Genomic DNA, 24,882 nt, shown 5'->3' with positions numbered 1-24,882 from the left:
GCGGGTCACTATAAGTAATAACTGCGGGAATCTCCCTCCATGTGCAGCAGATGAAATTAGAATAAAAGGAAACTTTGAATTTCTTCGGGTTAAACATGAAGACGTTCTCCGGGAGCCCAATCACCGTTGTCGAGTGCGAACACCAATGCCAGAAATGAGCCATCTACCACCGCGTGCACAGGCTGTTTACAAGTCGAAGCGCGTGTGAATTCGTGAGACAGCATGCGTACATATTCACAAGGACAGGTTCACGACTGAGTGCAGGAGTGTGCAAAGGAGTCCAAACCAGCGCACACACGTGGTTAAGTGCACAATTCACGTGTCAGGCTAAGTCCCGTACTCACAATCATCGAATGATACAGCACAGGAGGTCATTCGGCCCATCGTGCCTGTGCCGGCTCTTTGAACGAGCTCTCCAATTAATCCCACTCCCCTCCTCTTTCTCCATAGCTCGGCAAATTCTTCCTCCAAGTATTTATCCAATTCCCTTTTGAAATTTACTATTGTATCTGCTTCCACCGCTCTTTCAGATGTGTACGGGGCTTGCGTTTGACCCGATTTGTGGCCTTTTATGCCCCATCCCAAGAGAACGACCGACACTCCCTGCACACCCACAGCACTGAGTCACGTCCCCTTATTTTGTGCATCGCAAAAATCCCAGTCAAATCTGACTGTAAAAGCCATGGGCAGTCTGCCGGGAGACACTGGTAAAGGTTGAACTTACTCCATCAACCCTGGAGAGGTAAAGGCTGTGTGGACAGGTACAGAGTGTATGGAGCACCTGTCTGTGTACTAACAGTCTGCGTACGGACAGGATTCCTGGGTCGTTCCGGTGCATGCTTGCCAGCCACGGATCCAGGCCTACAAGCTTGGAGTGTGTGAGTGGATGTGACATGCCAGTCTGTTGTTATTCACACACGGTTATGTAACACACTGAGGAAGCCTCGCCATCAATTTCACTGGGAGAAATCATTCGCCAGGTTAGGAATGGGAGGTTAGTCAGTTAGTTAATGACAGCCAGTGCTACGGACAGGTGATCTATGCTGTAGTTATTAACTGAAGGTCAGAGAAATGAGTGCAAGAGACAAGAGAGGGAGAGAGCTTGAGATTGATCCAGAGAGAGAGAGATAGAGAGAAAGATCCAGAGTGTGGGGGGAATGAGAGACCGAGACACACAGAGACCGAGACACACAGAGACCGAGACACACAGACGGAGAAAGCGAGAGTGAAAGACAGTGCAAGAAAGAGGGATTATAGAGAGAAAGTGCGACAGAGTGAGACAGCACCACAGACACAAAGAGGGAGAGATAGACAGAAAGAGAGCAAGAGAGTGAGTGATACAGAGAGACACAAAGTGCGAGACAGACATAGAATGAAAGAGAGACACACAAACACAGAGACAGTGAGACACAGAGATGGAGCAAGCTAGCGAGCGAGAGACAGAGGCAAAGAGAGAGATAGAGACAGAGACAGAGAGAGAGTGGCAGAGAGAGAGAGACAGAGAGAGAGAGAGACAGAGAGAGAGACAGAGAGGGACATACACACGCAACATGTCAAAGAGAGAGGCAGACAAACAGGGTTTAAGTATATGAGAGGGAGGGAGGGAAGAACTGTGCAGAGGGGATCCAGGGAGACAGAGAGACACTAGGTGGATGGACATCTATTATTGAAGTAGACACAGCTGAAGTGTTTGCACTGAGGGGTGTCTGGGTGCGTGAGAGAGTTCTGCGTAAAACGGGAAACAAAGTAGAGAGCCTGGGACTGGGGAACAGGATAGAGAGCCAGATGAGCGAGGAATGGAGCTGGGTAAATGCAGGGTTTGAAAGGGAGTCAGGTTGTTATTGAATACTGACCTGCTAATTCTATTTCATGCAATCAATCCTGGAGGCACTTCAGTAACAATACACAGCACATGCAGGTAATACTGGTCACTAGTTAGTGATCAGGGGAAACTAACCCCCCTCAATAATCCCCAACACGCCACTCAGCAGAGCACCAGAGAATGCACCAGACTGTCAAACTGAGTGAGCAGGGACTCCGCACGGCCACTGGGGGCGTGGCCTCCACACGGGCATGGGGGGGCTCGGGACTCCTCTCAGGCACAGGGAGCACCGGACTCGGTGCGGCACTGACCTCAGCGCGGTGCGGCACTGACCTCAGCGCGGTGCGGCACTGACCTCAGCGCGGTGCGGCACTGACCTCAGCGCGGTGCGGCACTGACCTCAGCGCGGTGCGGCACTGACCTCAGCGCGGTGCGGCACTGACCTCAGCGCGGTGCGGCACTGACCTCAGCGCGGTGCGGCACTGACCTCAGCACTCTGGCCTGTTTTGAATGACCGGTTGCATGGTTTGATCACAGCTCCACCCTTTTCTCGGTGTTGGGCTGACCCACAGTCAGGTGCTGGTGTACCAGAGTCTCTGCTGCATTGCTGAGTGACATGATTTGGTGACAGTCGTTACCAGTTAGGCGGCAGCACTGAACAGGAATATTCCCACTATTGGTCTCCTATGGGCAGCCCCGGGTACAATGAGCCAGACGGACAGACAGTCGAAATCTCCATACCTCCCGGGACATCAAAACGCCAACCGACTCACGACAGGCATGCTAAACGAGGACAAGTGCGACCCGGGACTGAACCGTAGCCATTAACCCTTTCACTGGCCACTTGTGAACACTGGTTAATGCAAGTCATTGCCATTCTAATACTCCCAGTACACAGAAAGGCCTGGATAATGCAGTACCAGCCCTCCCTCCCCTGCACTCCCACCCAGGGTCAGGGCTCCAGGCCGGTGCTTGCATCCTACCTTAACTGGGGGCTGGGACAGCCTTTCCTCTCTAACCTCCTCATCGTCCTCCAGCTGGCCCGTGTCTCGTTCCTGGCAGTGGCTGGACTCGGACCCCTGGTCAACTTCCTCCTGCACCTCATTGCTGGGCAGCCCCTGCAGCATAGCCAGCACCGCCTCGGGCTTGGGCAGCTTGTTGATCTTAAACTGCTTCTTGTAGTGAGGAGTGTCCTTCCGGATCAGTCGCTGCTTCTCGGGGATGAGGAAATCACCCTCACCAGCTTCTTCCTCCTCACCCCGTATCACAGTGTCTTCAGTGAACCGCACCGTGGGCTGTGAATGATACACAACACCTGTTACAGCCCAGTCTGACGGGCACAAGTGTCAAAAGGCAGAAGGACTTCCAATTATATAGCGCATTTCACCACCCCAAAGCATTTTACAGCCAATGAAGCACTGCTAAAGTGTAGTCACTGTTGTAATGTAGAAAGGCGGCAGCCAATTGCACCTAGCAAGCTCCCAAACACACAATGATGGGATAATAACCAGGTAATCTATAGATATCAGAGGAGAAAAAGATTGGTGAAGTCAAGCGTAGGTCCCTTGCAGTCAGAATCAGGGGAATTTATAATGGGGAACAAAGAAATGGTCGACCAATTAAATACATATTTTGGTTCTGTGTTCACAAAGGAGGACACAAATAACCTCCCAGAGATGCCGGGGAACATAGAGTCTAATGAGAGGGAGGAACTGAATGAAATCAGTATTTGTAGGGAAATGGTGTTAAGGAAATTGATGGGATTGAAGGCCGATAAATCCCCAGGGCCTGATAATCTACATCCTAGGGTACTTAAGGAAGTGGCCCTAGAAATAGTAGATGCATTGCTGGTCATCATCCAAAATTCGATAGACTCTGGAACAGTTCCCATGGATTGGAGGGTAGCTAATGTTACCCCACTATTTAAAAAGGGTGGTAGAGAGAAAACGGGGAATTACAGACCGGTAAGCCTGACATCAGTAGTGGGGAAAATGCTAGAGACCATTATAAAAGATGTAATAGCAGAGCACTTGGAAAACAGTGACAGGATCGGACAAAGTCAACATGGATTTACAAAAGGTAAATCATGCTTGACTAATCTACTGGAATTTTTTGAGGATGTAACTGGTATATAATAGATAAGGGAGAACCAGTGGATGTGGTGTATTTGGACTTTCAGAAGGCTTTCGATAAGGTCCCGCATAAGAGATTAGCGGGTAAAGTTAAAACACATGGGATTGGGGGTAAGGCACTGTCTTGGATAGAGAACTGGTTGGCAGACAGGAAGCAAAGAGTTGGAATAAACGGGTCTTTTTCCGAGTGGCAGGCAGTGACTAGTGGGGTACCGCAGGGATCGGTCCTAGGACCCCAGCTGTTCACAATATATATTAATGATCTGGACGAGGGAACTACAGGAAACTTTCTGGTATCCAGCACGGGCGGGACCGACGTGGTGCCGGTTCATCAACAATTCCAGATAACCGAACGCTATAGTAAAAGATACGGAGCTCAGAGCTCCGTTTAAAGCAACAAACCCTACAATCGGCACAAGTTGCAAGCGTCTCTGTAGCTTAGCAACAGCTTCAGCTAAACCCTTGCACAGCAACAAATGGAGTAAAAAAAGTAACTAAAAGTAAAAAAAAGTTACCTGAACCGACTCCTGAATTTTGCCGGTGGATAGAGCGTTCCGGTTATTTAGGGGCCGGTTAATCGAAAGTTTCCTGTAGATGTAATATCTCCAAGTTTGCAGATAACACAAAGCTGGGTGGGCGTGTGTGCTGTGAGGAGCATGCAGAGAAACTCCAGTATGATTTGGACAGGTTGGGTGATTGGGCAGATGCAGTATAATGTGGATAAATGCGAGGTTATCCACTTTGGTGGCAAAAACAGGAAGACAGATTATTATCTGAACGACAATAGATTGGGAGAAGGGGAAGTGCAACGAGACTTGGGCGTCCTTCTGCACCAGTCGCTGAAGGTAAGCATGCAGGTGCAGCAGGCGGTTAAGGCGGCAAATGGTATGTTGGCCTTCATAGCGAGAGGGTTTGAGTACAGGAATAAGGATGTCTTGCTGCAGCTGAACAGGGCCTTGGTGAGACCACATCTTGAGTATTGTGTGCAGTTTTGGTCGCCTTATCTGAGGAAGGATGTTCTTTCCATGGAGAGAGTGCAGCGAAGATTCACCAGACTGATACCTGGGATGGCAGGAATGACGTATGAGGAGAGATTGGATCGATTGTGCTTATATTCGCTAGAGTTTAGAAGAATGAGAGGGGATCTCATTGAAACTTATAAAATTCTAACAGGACTAGACAGACTAGATGCAGGAAGGATGTTCCCGATGGCGGCAGACTCCAGAACCAGGGGTCACAGTCTAAGGATAAGGGGTAAACCATTTAGGACAGAGATGAGGAGGAATTTCTTCACCCAGAAAGTGGTGAACCTGTGGAATTCTCTACCACAGAAGGCAGTTGAGGCCAACTCATTAAATATATTCAAGAAGGAGTTGGATATATTTCTTAAGGCTAAAGGGATCAAGGGATATGGGGAGAAAGCAGGGACAGGGTACTGAATTTGGACGAACAGCCATAATCTCATTAAATGAGGGGCTCGAGGGGCTGAATGGCCTACTCCTGCTCCTATCTTCTATGTTTCTATCTGTTTCAGTGACATTGGTTGATGGATAAATGTTGGCCAGGACACCAGGGAGAACTCCTCTGCTCTTCTTCATACTAGTGCCATGGGATTGTTTACAGCCACCCAAGAGGGCAGACGGGGCCTTGGTTTAACATTTCAGTCAAAAAATGATACTGCAGCGCTCTCTCACTACTGCCTGACCGACAGTGCAGCATTCCCTCAGTACTGCCCCTCCGACACTGCAGCGCTCCCTCAGTACTGCCCCTCGGACAGTGCAGTGCTCTCTCAGTAATGTCCCTCCAACAGCGCAGCACTCCCTCAGTACTGCCCCTTCAACAGTGCAGCGCTCTCAGAACTGCCCTTCCGACAGTGCAGTGCTCCCTCAGTACTGCCCCACCGACAGTGCCGTGCTCCATCAGTACTGCCCCTTCGACAGTGCAGCGCTGCGCTCCCTCAGTACTGCCCCTCCGACAGTGCAGAGCCCCCTCAGTACTGCCCTTCCGACAGTGCAGCACTCCCTCAGTACTGCCCCTTCGACAGTGCAGCGCTCTCAGTACTGCCCTTCCAACAGTGCAGTGCTCCCTCAGTACTGCGCCTCCGACAGTGCAGCGCTCCCTCAGTACTGCACCTGCGATAGTGCAGCGCTCCCTCAGTACTGGCCCGACAGTGCAGTGCTCCCTCCGTACTGCCTGTCCAACAGTGCAGCGCTCCTTCAGTACTGCCCCTACGACAGCGCAGAGCGCCCTCAGTACTGCCTTTCCGACAGTACTGCCTTTCCGACAGTGCTGCCCCTTCGACAGTGCAGCGCTCTCAGTACTGCCCTTCCGACAGTGCAGCGCTCCCTCAGTACTGCTACTCCCGACAGTGCGGCCCTCCCTCTATACTGCCCCTTCGACAGTGCAGCGCTGCGCTCCCTCAGTACTGCGCCTCCGACAGTGCAGAGCGCCCTCAGTACTGCCTTTCCAACAGTGCAGTGGCTTAGTACTGCCCCTCCGATGGTGCAGCTCACCCTCAGTACTGCCCCTCCGACAGTGCAGCGCTCCCTCAGCACTGACCCTCCGACAGTGCAGCGCTCCCTCAGTACTGCCACTTCCACAGTGCAGCGCTCCCTCAGTACTGCCACTTCCACAGTGCAGCGCTCCCTCAGCATTGCCCCCTAACAGTGCAGAGCGCCCAGTACTGCCTTTCCGACAGTGCAGCACTCGCTCAGTACTGCCTGTCCGACAGTGCAGCACTCCCTCAGTACTGCCCCTCCGACAGTGCAGCGCTCCCTCAGTAATGCCTCTCCGACATGTAGCGCTCCCTCAATACTGCCCCTCCGACAGTGCAGTGCTCCCTCAGTACTGTCCCTCTGACAGTGCGGCGCTCCCTCAGTACTGTCCCTCCGACAGTGCGGCACTCGCTCAGTACTGCTCTTCCAACGGTGCAGCGCTCACTCAGTACTGCGCTCCCTCAGCACAGCCCCTACGACAGTGCAGCGCTCCCTCAGTACTGCCCCTTCGACAGTGCAGCACTCCCTCAGTACTGCCACTTCCACAGTGCAGCGCTCCATCAGTACTGCCCCTCCGACAGTGCAGCGCTCCCTCAGCACTGACCCTCCGACAGTGCAGCGCTCCCTCAGCACTGACCCTCCGACAGTGCAGCGCTCCATCAGTAATGCCCCTCCGACAGTGCAGTGCTCCCTCAGTACTGCCCCTCCGACAGTGCTGTGCTCCCTCAGATCTGCCCTCCGACATGCAGTGCTCCCTCAGTATTGCCTCTCCGACAATGCAGCACTCCCTCAGTACTGCTCCTTCGACAGTGCAGCACTCCCTCAGTACTGTCCCTCCGACAGTGCAGCACTCCCTCAGTACTGTCCCTCCGACAGTGCAACGCTCCCTCAGTACTGCCATGCAGTATTATGGGAGTAGACTGGCAGTCAGTGTGTACACATCTATGAGAGAACAGATAATGATTGGACGCTGTTCTGAGATGTTCACCTCAAGGTATCCGTCTTCATCCTCCTCCTCCTCCTCTTGCTCCTCGTTCCTTTCCGCCATGTCCCTGCTCTGCTCCACCAGGATCTCTTTCTCTGCTAGTGTGTTCATTACCAGTTCAGGCTCTTCTGGCCCCAGAGAGATGCCACCATTGGACACGTGGGACTCCTGGCTCTGGTTCGACAGCGCACTCAGCCTCTTCTCCTGCAGAGAATGGCAATCAACCACACAATCCCTTTACAGCAAATCTGACAAACACTGGGCGCATAAATACACTCAAACCTCAGTCACCACTCTCCCAAGTGCCCGGCGCCCAAACACACCATCCACCGGCGCCCACACACACCATCCACACCATCCACCGGCGCCCACACACACCGTCCACCGGCGCCCAAACACACCATCCACCGGCGCCCACACACACCATCCACCGGCGCCCACACACACCATCCACCGGCGCCCACACACACCATCCACCGGCGCCCGAACACACCATCCACCGGCGCCCACACACACCATCCACCGGCGCCCAAACACACCATCCACCGGCGCCCACACACACCATCCACCGGCGCCCACACACACCATCCACCGGCGCCCACACACACCATCCACCGGCGCCCACACACACCATCCACCGGCGCCCACACACACCATCCACCGGCGCCCACACACACCATCCACCGGCGCCCGAACACACCATCCACCGGCGCCCACGCACACCATCCACCGGCGCCCACGCACACCATCCACCGGCGCCCACGCACACCATCCACCGGCGCCCACGCACACCATCCACCGGCGCCCACACACACCATCCACCGGCGCCCAAACACACCATCCACCGGCGCCCACACACACCATCCACCGGCGCCCACACACACCATCCACCGGCGCCCACACACACCATCCACCGGCGCCCACACACACCATCCACCGGCGCCCACACACACCATCCACCGGCGCCCACACACACCATCCACCGGCGCCCACACACACCATCCACCGGCGCCCACACACACCATCCACCGGCGCCCACACACACCATCCACCGGCGCCCACACACACCATCCACCGGCGCCCACACACACCATCCACCGGCGCCCGAACACACCATCCACCGGCGCCCACGCACACCATCCACCGGCGCCCACGCACACCATCCACCGGCGCCCACGCACACCATCCACCGGCGCCCACGCACACCATCCACCGGCGCCCACGCACACCATCCACCGGCGCCCACACACACCATCCACCGGCGCCCACACACACACACCATCCACCGGCGCCCACGCACACCATCCACCGGCGCCCACGCACACCATCCACCGGCGCCCACACACACCATCCACCGGCGCCCACACACACACACCATCCACCGGCGCCCACACACACCATCCACCGGCGCCCACACACACCATCCACCGGCGCCCACACACACCATCCACCGGCGCCCACACACACCATCCACCGGCGCCCACACACACCATCCACCGGCGCCCACACACACCATCCACCGGCGCCCACACACACCATCCACCGGCGCCCACACACACCATCCACCGGCGCCCACACACACCATCCACCGGCGCCCACACACACCATCCACCGGCGCCCACACACACCATCCACCTGCGCCCACACACACCATCCACCGGCGCCCACACACACCATCCACCGGCGCCCACACACACCATCCACCGGCGCCCACACACACCATCCACCGGCGCCCACACACACCATCCACCGGCGCCCACACACACCATCCACCGGCGCCCACACACACCATCCACCGGCGCCCACACACACCATCCACCGGCGCCCACACACACCATCCACCGGCGCCCACACACACACACACACCAATCATCCTCACCGGCAGCATGCGTGCGTTAGCGGTGAATGCACTGACCTGTCCCTGTGGCTCTGGTGAGTCAGGTGAGGAAGGCTGGTCCTGGGCTTTCATGATGAGTGCCTCTCCCCTGCGTTCTTCAATCGCCTGCTTCATCACCTTCAGCTCGCTGGGGTGTGGGGTCGCCCTACGCTGTAACCGACCCTACAGACCAGGAACAGAAAGATCCCGGCAGGTTAACACCCTCGTCTAACCTTCACACGCTCCCCTTTACAATTAACAAAGCACCAGGGCTTCGTTACTGACACAGACACCACACGGAGCAGGATCAACACACACATCTGGACTGGGGAGGTTGGTCTAAGAGCCCGGATCCTGCTGCCAGCCTCTCTGGATTGAGGGGTCGACACATGACCCTCCCCTTCCGAGGCCAAGGAGTGTGTGAGGCAGCCAAACACCTCCAACCAGCGGAGAGGACTTGCATTTCAACAAATCCTTCGATGCCCAGGGATCCACAAACACGTATCCCCTCCCCTCGGACCGGGGGTTCCCGTACCCCCTCCCTCCAGACCAGGGGGTCCCCGCACCTCCTATCCCCACCTGGGGTCCCCGTACCACCACCCCCGGACCGGGCGTTCCCGTACCCCCTCCCCCCGGACCAGGGGTTCTCGCACCTCCTCCCTCCACCTGGGGTCCCCGTACCCCCACCCCCCGGACCAGGCGTTCCCGTATCCCCTCCCCCCCCGGACCGGGGGTTCTCACACCTCCTCCCTCCACCTGGGGTCCCCGTACCCCACTCCCCCAGACCAGGGGGTCCCCACACCTCCTATCCCCACCTGGGGTCCCCGTACCCCCACCCCCCGGACCAGGCGTTCCCGTATCCCCCCCCCCACCGGACCGGGGTTCTCGCACCTCTTCCCTCCACCTGGGGTCCCCGTACCGCACTCCCCCCAGACCAGGGGGTCCCCGCACCTCCTATCCCCACCTGGGGTCCCCGTACCCCCTCCCCCTGGACCAGGCGTTCCCGTATCCCCCCCCCCACCGGACCGGGGGTTCTCGCACCTCCTATCCCCACCTGGGGTCCCCGTACCCCCTCCCCCTGGACCAGGCGTTCCCATACACCCTCCCCCCGGACCGGGGGTCCCCGCACCTCTGCCACCCCCCCGGGGACCACTGCAGTCCCGAGAAACTCACCCGCCTCTCTGCTTCCTCCTCGTTCTCCTCGTCATCCTTCAGTTCCTCCTGGAAGTGGATCACACTGACCCGGTTCAGACTGGGCTCCGGCCACGTCTCATCCAGACTGTCATTCAAGAGATTCTCTGCAACCAGAATTCAACTGAATCAGGGCCAAACAGCCCAGGATCAATAACCCACCCAGGGGAGATCGGGATCAATAACCCACCCAGGGGAGATCGGGATCAATAACCCACCCTGGGGAGATCGGGATCAATAACCCACCCAGGGGAGATCGGGATCAATAACCCACCCTGGGGAGATCGGGATTAATAACCCACCCTGGGGGGATCGGGATCAATAACCCACCCAGGGGAGATCGGGATCAATAACCCACCCAGGGGAGATCGGGATCAATAACCCACCCAGGGGAGATCGGGATCAATAACCCACCCAGGGGAGATCGGGATCAACAACCCACCCAGGGGAGATCGGGATCAACAACCCACCCAGGGGAGATCGGGATCAACAACCCACCCAGGGGAGATCGGGATCAATAACCCACCCAGGGGAGATCGGGATCAATAACCCACCCAGGGGAGATCGGGATCAATAACCCACCCAGGGGAGATCGGGATCAATAACCCACCCAGGGGAGATCGGGATCAATAACCCACCCAGGGGAGATCGGGATCAATAACCCACCCAGGGGAGATCGGGATCAATAACCCACCCAGGGGAGATCGGGATCAATAACCCACCCTGGGGAGATCGGGATCAATAACCCACCCAGGGGAGATCGGGATCAACAACCCACCCAGGGGAGATCGGGATCAACAACCCACCCAGGGGAGATCGGGATCAATAACCCACCCAGGGGAGATCGGGATCAATAACCCACCCAGGGGAGATCGGGATCAATAACCCACCCAGGGGAGATCGGGATCAATAACCCACCCTGGGGAGATCGGGATCAATAACCCACCCAGGGGAGATCGGGATTAATAACCCACCCAGGGGAGATCGGGATCAATAACCCACCCAGGGGAAATTGGGATCAATAACCCACCCAGGGGAGATCGGGATCAATAACCCGCCCTGGGGAGATCGGGATCAATAACCCGCAGGGGAGATCGGGATCAATAACCCACCCAGGGGAGATCGGGATCAATAACCGGCCCAGGGGAGATCGGGATCAATAACCCACCCAGGGGAGATCGGGATCAATAACCCACCCTGGGGAGATCGGGATCAATAACCCACCCAGGGGAGATCGGGATGAATAACCCACCCAGGGGAGATCGGGATCAATAACCCACCCAGGGGAGATCGGGATCAATAACCCACCCAGGGGAGATCGGGATCAATAACCCACCCTGGGGAGATCGGGATCAATAACCCACCCTGGGGAGATCGGGATCAATAACCCACCCTGGGGAGATCGGGATCAATAACCCACCCAGGGGAGATCGGGATCAATAACCCACCCAGGGGAGATCGGGATCAATAACCCACCCTGGGGAGATCGGGATCAATAACCCACCCTGGGGAGATCGGGATCAATAACCCACCCTGGGGAGATCGGGATCAATAACCCACCCAGGGGAGATCGGGATCAATAACCCACCCTGGGGAGATCGGGATCAATAACCCACCCTGGGGAGATCGGGATCAATAACCCACCCAGGGGAGATCGGGATCAATAACCCACCCTGGGGAGATCGGGATCAATAACCCACCCTGGGGAGATCGGGATCAATAACCCACCCAGGGGAGATCGGGATCAATAACCCACCCTGGGGAGATCGGGATTAATAACCCGCCCAGGGGAGATCGGGATCAATAACCGGCCCCGGGGAGATCGGGATCAATAACCCGCCCAGGGAAGGTCGGGATTAATAACCCGCCCAGGGGAGATCGGGATCAATAACCCGCCCAGGGGAGATCGGGATCAATAACCGGCCATGGGGAGATCGGGATTAATAACCGGCCCAGGGGAGATCGGGATTAATAACCGGCCATGGGGAGATCGGGATCAATAACCCGCCCAGGGGAGATCGGGATCAATAACCGGCCATGGGGAGATCGGGATTAATAACCGGCCCAGGGGAGATCGGGATCAATAACCCGCCCAGGGAAGATCGGGATCAATAACCGGCCATGGGGAGATCGGGATTAATAACCCGCCCTGGGGAGATCGGGATTAATAACCGGCCCAGGGGAGATCGGGATAATAACCGGCCCAGGGGAGATCGGGACTAATAACCGGCCCAGGGGAGATCGGGATCAATAACCCGCCCAGGGGAAATCGGGATTAATAACCGGCCCAGGGGGGATCGGGATAATAACCGGCCCAGGGGAGATCGGGATCAATAACCCGCCCAGGGAAGATCGGGATCAATAACCGGCCATGGGGAGATCGGGATTAATAACCCGCCCTGGGGAGATCGGGATTAATAACCGGCCCAGGGGAGATCGGGATAATAACCGGCCCAGGGGAGATCGGGACTAATAACCGGCCCTGGGGAGATCGGGATTAATAACCAGCCCAGGGGAGATCGGGATTAATAACCGGCCATGGGGAGATCGGGATTAATAATCGGCCAGGAATCTGACCGAGCGGACTACCTGCGAGGGAGACAGTCGGCAAGCGACACAATAAAGGAGTGACGTCAGAATTCAAAGGTGTCGCTGGCACAAGTGAGCTGAGGTGAGTATCGGGTGAGTATTTGTGGTAAGTTTTTTTTGTTCTGTATTGAGTATATTTCTGTTAAGTAGTTCACAGCCTATCTAATAGAGGGAAGTGCTGATTGGTGGGTAGCTGTTGAGTGTTTCTTGTTAAGTTTTAAGTTTATTTCTGCTAAATTACCTCCATAGTCTGGTAAATAGGGGCATGGCAGGGCAGCTCAGTCCCGTGATTTGCACATCCTGTGCCATGTGGGATATCCTGGATGCTTCTTGCGGCCTGGACGACCACGTGTGCAGGAAGTGTCGCCAACTGCAGCAACTCGAGCTCCGGGTCTCCGAGCTTGAGCAGCAGCTGGAGTCACTACAGTGCATCCGCGAAGCTGAGAAATACTGGGAAAGCACGGTTCTAGAAGTGGTCACCCCGCAGCCTCAGAATGTGCAGGCAGAGCGGGAATGGGTGACCACCAGACAGAGGCGGAGGACCAGGCAGGAATCCCCAGAGTGCATCTCGCTCGCTAACCAGTTCACAGTTCTGGAAACTGGAGGGGGCGATGGCTCCTCTGGGGAGTGCAGCCAGAGCCAAGGCCACGGCACCACGGGTGGCTCAGCTGCACAGGGGGGGAGGAAGAAGAGTGGAAGAGCAATAGTGGGAGGGGATTCATTGGTTAGGGGAACAGACAGGCGTTTCTGTGGCCACAGACGTGACTCCAGGATGGTATGTTGCCTCCCTGGTGCCAGGGTCAAGGATGTCACTGAGCGGCTGCAGGACACTCTGAGGGGGTAAGAGTGAACAGCGAGAGGTCATGGTCCATATTGGTACCAACGACATGTGCAGAAAGAGGGATGAGGTCCTGCAGGCAGACTATAGGGAGCTAGGAAAGAGATTAAAAAGCAGGACCTCAAAGTTAGTAATCTCCGGATTACTCCCGGTGCCACGCGCTAGTGAGTACAGGAATAGGATGATAGAACAGATGAATGTGTGGCTGGAGAGATGGTGCAGGAGGGAGGTTCTTTAGATTCCTGAGGCATTGGAACCATTTCTGGGGAAGGTTGGACCTGTACAAGCCGGACGGGTTACACCTCAACAGAGCCGGGACCAATATTCTCGCGGGGGGGCTTGCTCGTGCTGTTGGGGAGGGTTGAAACTAGCTTGGCAGGGGGATGGGCACCAGCATATAGGAGTAGAAAAGAGGAATAAGGTGCATAAAAGAGTGAGTGTGTTGGATAGTACTAGAGAAGATAGTACTAGAGACGGTAGTAGTACCATATTAGATAGGAGCAGACTAAGAAAGACTACGAAAAATTCAAAAATAGGTTTAGAATGCATGTACGTAAACACACAAAGTTGGTGAGCTACAAGCACAATTAGCCATGTGGCAATATGATGTGGTGGCAATAACTGAAACGTGGCTTAAAAATGGTGAGGACTGGGCACTTGATATTCAAGGGTACAAGGTGCTCAGAAAAGATAGGGAAGGAAAAAAGGAGGTGGGGTGGCAGTGCTGATTAAGGAAACATAGAAATATAGTTCAAACCGGACGGTTTGCACCTGGGCAGGGCTGGAACCGATGTCATAGAGTCATAGAGTTTTACAGCACAGAAAGAGGCCCTTCGGCCCATCGTGTCTGCGCCGCCCATCCATCCCTGTCCAGTCTAATCCCATTTTCCAGCATTTGGTCCATAGCCTTGTATGCAATGGCATTTCAAGTGCTCATCCAAATGCTTCTTGAATGTTGTGAGGGTTCCTGCCTCTACCACCCTTTCAGGCATTGAGTTCCACATTCCAACCACCCTCTGGGTGAAAAAGTTCCTCCTCAAATCCCCTCTAAATCTCCTGCCCCTTACCCTGAATCTATGCCCCCTTGTTATTGACCCCCCTACTAAGGGGAAAAGTTCCTCTTTGTCTACCCTATCTATGCCCCTCATCATTTTGTACACCTCAATCAGGTCCCCCCTCAGCCTTCTTTGCTCCAAGGAAAACAACCCCAGCCTGTCCAGCCTCTCTTCATAGCTGAGGCGCTCCATCCCAGGTAACATCCTGGTGAATCTTCTCTGCACCCTCTCCAAAGCAATCACATCCTTCCTATAGTGAGGCGACCAGAACTGCACACAGTACTCCAGCTGTGGCCTCACCAGCGTTTTGTACAGTTCCATCATAACCTCCCTGCTCTTATATTCTATGCCTCGGCTAATGAAGGCAAGTATCCCATATGCCTTTTTAACCACCTTATCTACCTGTTCCGCTGCCTTCAGGGATCTATGTACATGTACACCAAGGTCCCTCTGACCCTCTGTACTTCCTAGGGTCCTACCACTCATTGTGTATTCCCTTGCCTTATTTGTCCGTCCAAAATGCATCACCTCGCACTTTTCAGGGTTAAATTCCATTTGCCACTTTTCCGCCCATCTGACCAACCCGTTTATATCGTCCTGTAGCCTGAGGCTTTCCTCCTCACAATTTACCACCCCACCAATTTTCGTGTCATCTGCGAACTTACTGATCATACCTTTTACATTCTCATCCAAATCATTTATGTAGATCACAAACAACAAGGGACCCAGCACCGATCCCTGAGGTACCCCACTGGACACAGGCTTCCAGTCACAAAAGCAACCTTCGACCATCACCCTCTGCCTCCTGCCACTCAGCCAGTTTAGGATCCAACGCGCCAAGGCACCCTGGATCCCATGGGCTCTTACCTTCTTGACCAGTCTCCTATGCGGGACTTTGTCAAAAGCTTTACTGAAGTCCATGTAAACCACATCCACAGCATTTCCCTCATCCACCCCCCTAGTCACCCCCTCGAAAAATTCAATCAGATTTGTCAGACATGATTTACCCTTGACAAAGCCATGCTGACTATCCCCGATTAATCCTTGCCTCTCCAAGTGGAGACTAATTTTGTCCCTCAGAATTTTTTCCAATAATTTCCCTACCACAGATGTTAGGCTCACTGGCCTGTAATTCCCTGGTTTATCCCTGCTACCCTTCTTGAATAATGGTACTACGTTAGCTGTTCTCCAGTCCTCTGGTACATCCCCTGTGGCCAGAGAGGTTCTGAAAATTTGTGTCAGAGCCCCTGCAATCTCCTCCTTTGCCTCCCACAGCAGCCTGGGATACATCTCGTCTGGGCCTGGGGATTTATCCACTTTTTGGCCTGCTAAAACCGCTAGCACCTCCTCCCTCTCGATGCTAATATGTTCAAGTATGTCACAGCCCCCTTGCCCGATTTCTATGTCTGCATCGTCTTTCTCCATAGTGAACACAGATGCAAAAAATTCATTTAGAACCCCGCCTACATCATCTGGCTCTACACACAGATTGCCACTTTGGTCCCTAATGGGCCCTACCCTTTCCCTGGTTATCCTCTTGCCCTTAATATACTTATAAAACATCTTAGGATTTTCCTTTATTTTGCTCGCCAGTGTTATTTCATGGCCCCTCCTCGCCCTCCTAATTTCTTTTTTAAGTATGCCCCTGCATTTTTTATACTCCTCTAGGGCTTCTTCCGTCTTTAGTCTTTTGTAACTGCCAAAAGCCCCCCTTTTATTTCTAATGCATTTTTGTATATCCCTTGTCATCCAAGGTTCCCTTTGCTTGTTGGTCCCACCCTTGACCTTTACAGGAACATGTTGGCGTTGTACTCTCTCTATTTCCCTTCTGAAAGTCTCCCACTGTTTTGATGCGGATTTTCCTATAAGTAGCTGCTCCCAGTCCAATTTGGCCAGATCCTGCCTTATCATATTAAAATCGGCCTTCCCCCAATTTAGAACCCTTATTTCCGGGCCGTCTTTGTCTTTTTCCATGACCACCTTAAATCTCACCGAATTGTGGTCACTGTCGCCAAAATGCTCTCCTACTGACACTTCCACCACTTGCCCGGCTACATTCCCCAGAATTAGGTCCAGTACCGCCCCCTCTCTTGTAGGACTTTCTACATGTTGGCTCAAAAAGCTCTCCTGGATGCACTTTAAGAATTCTGCACCCTCTAAGCCTTTCACACTCTGACTATCCCAATTTATATTGGGGAAGTTGAAATCCCCCACTATTATTACCCTATTATTTTCGCACTTTTCTGAGATTTGCCTACATATCTGTTCCTCTATCTCCCCCTGACTGTTTGGGGGCCTATAGTACACTCCCAGCAAAGTGCTTGCCCCCTTTTTGTTTTTAAGTTCTACCCATATGGCCTCATTAGAGGAACCCGCTAATATATCATCCCTCCTTACAGCAGTAATTGACTCCTTAATTAATATTGCAACACCCCCTCCCCTTTTACACCCCCCTCTGTCTCGCCTGAAGATTCTATACCCCGGAATATTGAGCTGCCAGTCCTGACCCTCCCTCAACCATGTCTCCGTGATAGCAACAATATCGTACTCCCATGTGTTCAACAACAACTTCAGTTCTAGGGGGAGTGTTTGCTAGTGCTGTGGGGGAGGGTTTAAACTAAAATGGCAGGGGGTTTGGAACCTGAGCAGGGAGACAGAGGAAAGGGAAACAAGGATAAAAGCAAAAGATAGGAAGGAGAAAAACAAAAGTGGCAGTCAGAGAAATCAACGGTTTAAATCAAACATGGCCACAGTAAATAATAATTCTAATAGGTCTAAGAGCGTTAAAAAAACAAGCCTGAAGGCTTTGTGTCTTAATGCGAGGAGCATTTGTAATAAGGTGGATGAATTGGCTGCGCAAATAGAGGTAAACGAATATGATTTGGTTGGGATTACGGAAACGTGGCTCAAGGATGGCCAAGACTGGGAACTCAACATCCAGGGGTATTCGATATTCAGGAAAGATAGGCAAAAAGGAAAGGGAGGTGGGGTAGCCTTACTGGTTAAAGAAGGGATTAACACAATTGTAATGAAGGATATTAGCTCTGATGACGTGGAATCTGTATGGGTAGAATTGAGAAATACTAAAGGGAAAAATACATTAGTGGGAGTGGTATATAGACCTCCAAACAGTAAGGCGGAGGTTGGGGATGGCATTAAAAGGGAAATTAAAGAAGCGTGCAATAAGGGCACAGCAGTCATCATGGGTGACTTTAATCTACATATAGATTGGGCCAACCAAATTAGTAACAATACTGTGGAGGAGGAATTCCTGGAGTGTTTACGGGATGGTTTCCTGGACCAATATGTCGAGGAACCAACCAGAGATCAGGCCATCTTAGACTGGGTATTATGTAACGAGAAAGGATTAATTAGCAATCTTGTTGTACGAGGCCCCTTGGGTCGGAGCGATCATAATATGATCAAATTCTTCATTAAGATGGAGAATGAAGTAGTTGACTCAGAGACTAGGGTCCTCAATTTAAATAAAGGAAACTACAATGGTCTGAGGAGCGAGTTGGGTAGGATTGATTGAGGAATGACACTCAAAGGGTTGACGGTGGATAGGCAATGGCAAACATTCAAAGACCGAATGGATGAGCTACAGAATTTGTTCATCCCAGTTTGGCATAAAAATAAAACAAAAAAGGTGACTCAACCGTGGCTAACAAGGGAAATTAGGGATAGCATAAGATCCAAGGAGAGGACATATAAATAGGTCCCTGAAGGTGGCAGGACATATTGAGAGAGTGGTTAGCAAAGCATATGGGATCTTGGGCTTCATAAATAGAGGAATTGAGTACAAAAGTAGAGAAGTTATGCTGAACCGTTATAAAGCGCTGGTGCTGGTGGAGAGCAATCTAGAATGCTAAAGAGAAAAGACAATCAGTGCAGGAAGGCGATTGAGTAAGGATAACCAGATTTTGTCAGGAAGGGACAGAGCGGACAAATGAAGGAGTGCACTAACAAATAGGGTCCGGATAAGAACAAATGGTAATAAGACAAATAGGGCCATAGTAAAAAAAATGCTTAGAACATGGCCTTGTCATAACCAACACCTTGTTCCGTCAGAGAGACAAGTACAAGGTTTCATGGCAGCACCCTCGCTCCAAGCACTGGCACCTGCTGGACTACGTCATCGTCCGAGCGAGGGACCAGAAGGACGTCCGCATCACCCGCCCCATGACAGGAGCTGACAACTGTTGGACAGACCACCGCCTAATCCACTCTGTCATCTCCATCAATGTAGCCCCAAAATAGCGGCGGCAACAGAAACAATGCCGCAGGAAAATTAACACTGGAGCACTCAAAGACCCCGCTAAGAAAGCCCTATTCAGCCTGCGCCTCACAAACAACCTGACGACTCCCAGTGATGCAGAGACACAGAGTGCCCACAGCGCCTGGTCTGCACTCAAGGCCTCCATAATCAGCACCTGTGAAGAGACGCTCGGTCACTCAACCAGGAAACACCAAGACTGGTTCGACGAGAATGACCAGGAGATCCAGGAGCTAATAAGCCGCAAGCGCAAGGCATTCCTGATCTGGAAACAGCAACAGAACTCGAGAGCAAGAAAGCAGCTCTACAGACGCCTGAAGGCCGAGGTCCAACATAAAACTCGCGACCTAAAGAACAGATGGTGGGTGGAGAAAGCGCAGGAGATCCAGCAGCTAGCTGACAACCACGACGTGCGTGGATTCTTTAGCGTAGTCAAGACCACCTACGGCCCAAGCACCCAAGGTCTTACCCACTGCGGGCCAAGAACGGAGAAGTACTCATCAAGGACAGAGAGGCAGTCAGTGCCCGCTGGAAGGAACACTTCGAAGATCTCCTTAACCGACACTCTGTCTCCAACGTAAGTGTCCTCAACTCCATCCCGCAGCACGCTACCCGCCACCATCTCAGCACAACCCCAGCCCGGCATGAGGTTGAAAAGGCCATCCGACAATTGAAGAACAACAAGGCCTCAGGGGCAGGTGGAATCCCCGCCGAGGCACTAAAGCATGGCGGAGAAGCACTACTGGCATGAATTCATGAACTCATTTCTCTGATCTGGAAGGAGGAGAGCATGCCAGGGGATCTCAGAGACACCGTAATTGTAACCATCTTCAAGAAAGGTGACAAGTCCGATTGCGGTAATTACAGAGGAGTTTCCCTGCTGTCTGCCACAGGGAAAGTCATCGCAAGAATCCTCCTCAATCGCCTTCTCCCAGTGGCGAAAGAGCTCCTCCCAGAGTCGCAATGCGGATTCCGCCCACTAAGGGGCACAATGGACATGATCTTCACCGCACGTCAATTACAAGAGAAATGCAGGGAACAGCACCAACCGCTGTACATGGCCTTCTTTGATCTCACAAAGGCCTTCGACACTGTCAACCGTGAGGGACTATGGAGTGTCCTCCTCAAATTCTGCTGCCCTCAAAAGTTTGTCACTATCCTCTGCCTGCTTCACGACGACATGCAAGCCGTGATCCTGATCAACGGTTCCACCACAGACCCAATTCACGTACAGACTGGGGTCAAGCAAGGCTGTGTCATCGCACCATCGCTCTTCTCAATCTTCCTTGCTGCAATGCTCCATCTCACCCTCAGTAAGCTCCCCACTGGAGTGGAGCTAATTTACAGAACAAATGGGAAACTGTTCAACCTCCGTTGCCTCCAGTCCAGATCCAAGGTCGTCCCATCCTCGGTTGTCGAATTACAGTATGCAGACGACGCTTGCATCTGCGCTCAGAGGTCGAACTCCAAACTATCGTTAACACCTTCACCGAAGCGTACGAGAGCATGGGCCTTACACTAAACATCCGTAAGACAAAGGTCCTCTACCAACCTGCCCCCACTACACAGTACTGCCCCCCGATTATCAAAATCCACGACAAGGCCTTGGACAACGTGGGCCACTTTCCATACCTTGGGAGCCTACAGTCAATAAGGGCAGACGTCGATGACGAAGTCCAACACCGCCTTCCTCGGTCGCCTGAGGAAGAGAGCGTTTGAAGACCAGGACCTCAAACCCAGCACCAAGCTCATGGCCTACAGAGCAGCAGTGATACCCGCCCTCCTGTATGCTTCAGAGACATGGACCATGTACAGCAGGCACCTCAAAGCACTGGAGAGGTAACACCAACGCTGCCTCCGCAAGATCCTGCAAATCCATTGGCAGGATAGGCGCACCAACGTCAGTGTTCTCGCTCAGGCCAACATCCCCAGCATCGAAGCTTTGACCACGTTCGATCAACTCTGATGGACAAGTCACATCGTCCGCATGCTCGATGCGAGACTCCCAAAACAAGCGCTCTACTCGGAGCTCCGGCACGGCAAGAGAGCCCCAGGTGGGCAGAGGAAACGCTTCAAGGACACCCTCAAAGCCTCCTTGAAAAAGTGCAACATCCCCACTGACACCTGGGAATCCCTGGCCCAAGACCACAAAGTGGAGGAGAAGCATCCGGGAAGGCGCCGAACTCGAGTCTCTTCGCCGGGAGCAAGCGGAAGCCAAGCGCAAGCAGCGCACGTCAACCCAAGAACCCCTCCCACCCGCACCTTCAACCACCATCTGCCCCTCCTGTGACAGAGACTGTAGGTCCCGCATTGGGCTCTTCAGTCACCTGAGAACTCATTTTTAATATGGAAGCAAGTCATCCTCGGTTCCGAGGGACTGCCTAAGAGAGGAGAGAAGAGACAAAAAAATGTTAAGATGTCTAAAAATGTTAAAAAGACAAATCTAAAGGCACTGTATCTGAATGCACGAAGCATTCGTAATAAGGTAGATGAATTAACAGCGCAAATAGATGTAAACGGATACGATATAATTGCGATTACGGAGACGTGGCTGCAGGGTGACCAAGGCTGGGAGCTGAATATCCAAGGATATTCGATATTTAGGAAGGACAGGCAAAAAGGAAAAGGAGGTGGTGTTGTTAGTAAAGGATGAAATCAGAGCAATAGTGAAAAAGGATATTGGCTCAGAAAATCAAGATGTAGAATCAGTCTGGGTGGAGCTAAGAGGCACCAAGGGGCAGAAAACATTGGTGGGAGTTGTCTATAGGCCTCCAAACAGTAGTGGTAATGTAGGGGATGGCATCAAACAGGAAATTAGAGATGCATGTAACGAGGGTACTACAGTAATCATAGGTGGCCTTAATCTACATATTGACTGGCCAAACCAAATTAGCAATAATACTGTGGAGGATGAATTCCTGGCGTGTGTACGAGATGGTTTTTTAGACCAGTACGTTGAGGAGCCAACTGGGGAACAGGCTATCCTAGATTGGGTATTGTGCAATGAGAAGGGGTTCATTAATAATCTTGTTGTGTGGGGTCCTTTAGGGAAGAGTGACCATAACATGATAGAATTCTTCATTAAGATGGAAAGTGAAGAAGTCCAATCAGAAACTAGGGTCCTAAATCTAAACAAAGGAAACTACGATGGTATGAGGAGTGAGTTGGCTATGATAGATTGGGGAGCTTCATTAAAAGGCACGACGGTGGATAGGCAATGGCTAACATTTAAGGAACGAATGCATGAATTGCAACTGTTATACATTCCTTTCTGGCACAAAAACACAAAAGGAAAAGTGGCCCAACCATGGCTAACAAAAGAAATTAAGGATAGTATTGGATCCAAAGAGGAGTCATATAAAGTTGCCAGAAAAAGTAGCAAGCCTGAAGATTGGGAGCCGTTTAGAATTCAGCAAAAAAGGACCAAGAGATTGATTAAGAGGGGAAAAATAGAGTATGAGAGTAAACTTGCAAGGAACATAAAAGCAGACTGTAAAAGCTTCTACAAGTATGTAAAAAGAAAAAGATTAGTGAAGACAAATGTAGGTCCCTTACAGTCAGACAGGAGAATTTATAATGGGGAACAAGGAAATGGCTGAGCAATTAAACAAATACTTTGGTTCTGTCTTCACAGAAGAGGACACAAATAACTTCCCAGAAATGCTAGAGAACCAAGGGTCTAGTGAGAAGGAGGAATTAAAGGAAATTAGTATTAGTAAAAAAAATAGTGCTGGAGAAATTAATGGGACTGAAAGCCGATAAATCCCCAGGGCCTGGTAATCTGCCTCCCAGAGTACTAAAAGAGGAAACCATGGAAATAGTGGATGCATTGGTTGTCATCTTCCAAAATTCTATAGATTATGGAACAGTTCCTGCAGATTGGAGGGTGGCAAATGTAACCCCACTATTTAAAAAAGGAGGGAGAGAGAAAGAAAACAGGGAACTACAGACCGGTTAGTCTATCATCAGTAGTAGGGAAAATGCTAGAGTCTGTTATAAAGGGTGTGATAACAGGACACTTAGAAAATATTAACGGGATTAGACCAAATCAAAATAACAACAGAAAACGCTGGAAACACTCAGCAGGCCAGGCAGCATCCGTGGAGAGAGAAACAGAGTTAACGTTTCAGGTCGAAGACCTTTCGTCAGAACTGGAAAAAAGCAGGGAATGGAAACCAAGTTTAGGGGCTGGGAAAAGGGGGAGGGGATGAAAGAACAAAAGGGAAGGTCTGTGATAGGATAGAAGGCAGGAGAGGTTAAGAGACATTAAGAGATATTCAAGGCAAGAGGAGGTGGTAATGGGACAGGTTAAGGAACAAGCCTTCAATATCTCTTAATGTCTCTCAATGTCTCTTAACCTCTCCTGCCTTCTATCCTATCACTGACCTTCCCTTTTGTTCTTTCACCCCCTCCCCCTTTTCCCAGCCCCTAAACTTCCTTTCCATTTCCTGCTTTTTTCCAGTTCTGACGAAAGGTCTTCGACCTGAAGCGTTAACTCTGTTTCTCTCTCCACCGATGCTGCCTGGCCTGCTGAGTTTTTCCAGCGTTTTCTGTTGTTATTTCGGATTTCCAGCATCCGCAGTATTTCGCTATTGTATTAGACAAAGTCAACATGGATTTATGAAAGAGAAATCGTGTTTGACAAACCTACTGGAGTTTTTTGAGGATGTAACTGGTAGAATGGATAAGGGAGAACCAGTGGATGTGGTGTATTTGGATTTTCAGAAGGCCTTTGATAAAGTCCCACATAAGAGGTTAGTGTGCAAAATTAAAGCACATGGGATTGGGGGTAATATACTGGCATGGACTGAAAATTGGTTAACAGACAGGAAACAGAGAGTAGGAATAAATGGGTCTTTTTCAGGGTAGCAGGCGGTGACTAGTGGAGAACCGCAGGGATCAATGCTTGGGCCCCAGCTATTCACAATATATATCAAAGATTTGAATTAGGGAACCAAATGTAATATTTCCAACATAGAAGATCGGAGCAGGAGTAGGCCATTCAGCCGCTCGAGCCTGTTCTGCCATTCAATGAGATCATGGCTGATCATCCAAATTCAGTACCCTGTCCCTGCTTTCTCCCCATATCCCTTGATACCTTTAGCCTTAAGAAATATATCTAACACCTTCTTGAATATATTTAATGAACTGGCCTCTACTGCCTTCTGTGGTAGAGAATTCCATAGGTTCACCACTCTCGGTGAAGAAATTCCTCATCTCATCTCAGTCCTAAATGGTTTACCCCTTATCCTTAGACTGTGACCCCTGGTTCTGGACTCCCCAGCCATCGGAAACATCCTTCCTGCATCTAGTCTGTCTAGTCTTTTTAGAATTTTATAAGTTTCAATGAGATCCCCTCTCATTCTTCTAAACTCTAACGAATATAAGCCTAATCGACCCAATCTCTCCTCATAAGTCATTCCTGCCATCCCAGGTATCAGCCTGGTGAATGTTCACTGCACTCCCTCCATGGCAAGAACATCCTTCCTCAGATAAGGCGACTAAAACTGCACACAATACTCAAGGTGTGGTCTCACCAAGGCCCTGTTCAACTGCAGCAAGACATCCTTGTTCCTGTACTCGAACCCTCTTGCTACGAAGGCCAACATACCATTTGCCTTCT

The 24,882-nt window shown here is 52.1% G+C and overlaps 1 protein-coding gene across 1 annotated transcript in view; it reads right to left on the bottom strand.

The window, feature by feature from the left end:
- LOC147116796 (protein scribble homolog) overlaps positions 1–24,882 on the bottom strand; it is a 145,134-nt gene that overhangs the window by 5,235 nt on the left and 115,017 nt on the right. The window contains 4 exon segments of the mRNA XM_085987226.1: positions 2,806–3,117; positions 7,438–7,638; positions 9,350–9,493; positions 10,484–10,608. Coding sequence (XP_085843352.1) covers positions 2,806–3,117; positions 7,438–7,638; positions 9,350–9,493; positions 10,484–10,608 — 782 coding nt within the window.

The sequence above is a fragment of the Somniosus microcephalus genome, chromosome 5 (assembly GCF_052327205.1).
Source record: "Somniosus microcephalus isolate GS21.2 chromosome 5, FLI_Smic_1.0, whole genome shotgun sequence".
NCBI lineage: Eukaryota > Metazoa > Chordata > Chondrichthyes > Squaliformes > Somniosidae > Somniosus > Somniosus microcephalus.
The sequence above is the reverse complement of the archived record's forward strand: the minus strand, read 5'-3'. Positions and strand labels throughout refer to the sequence as shown.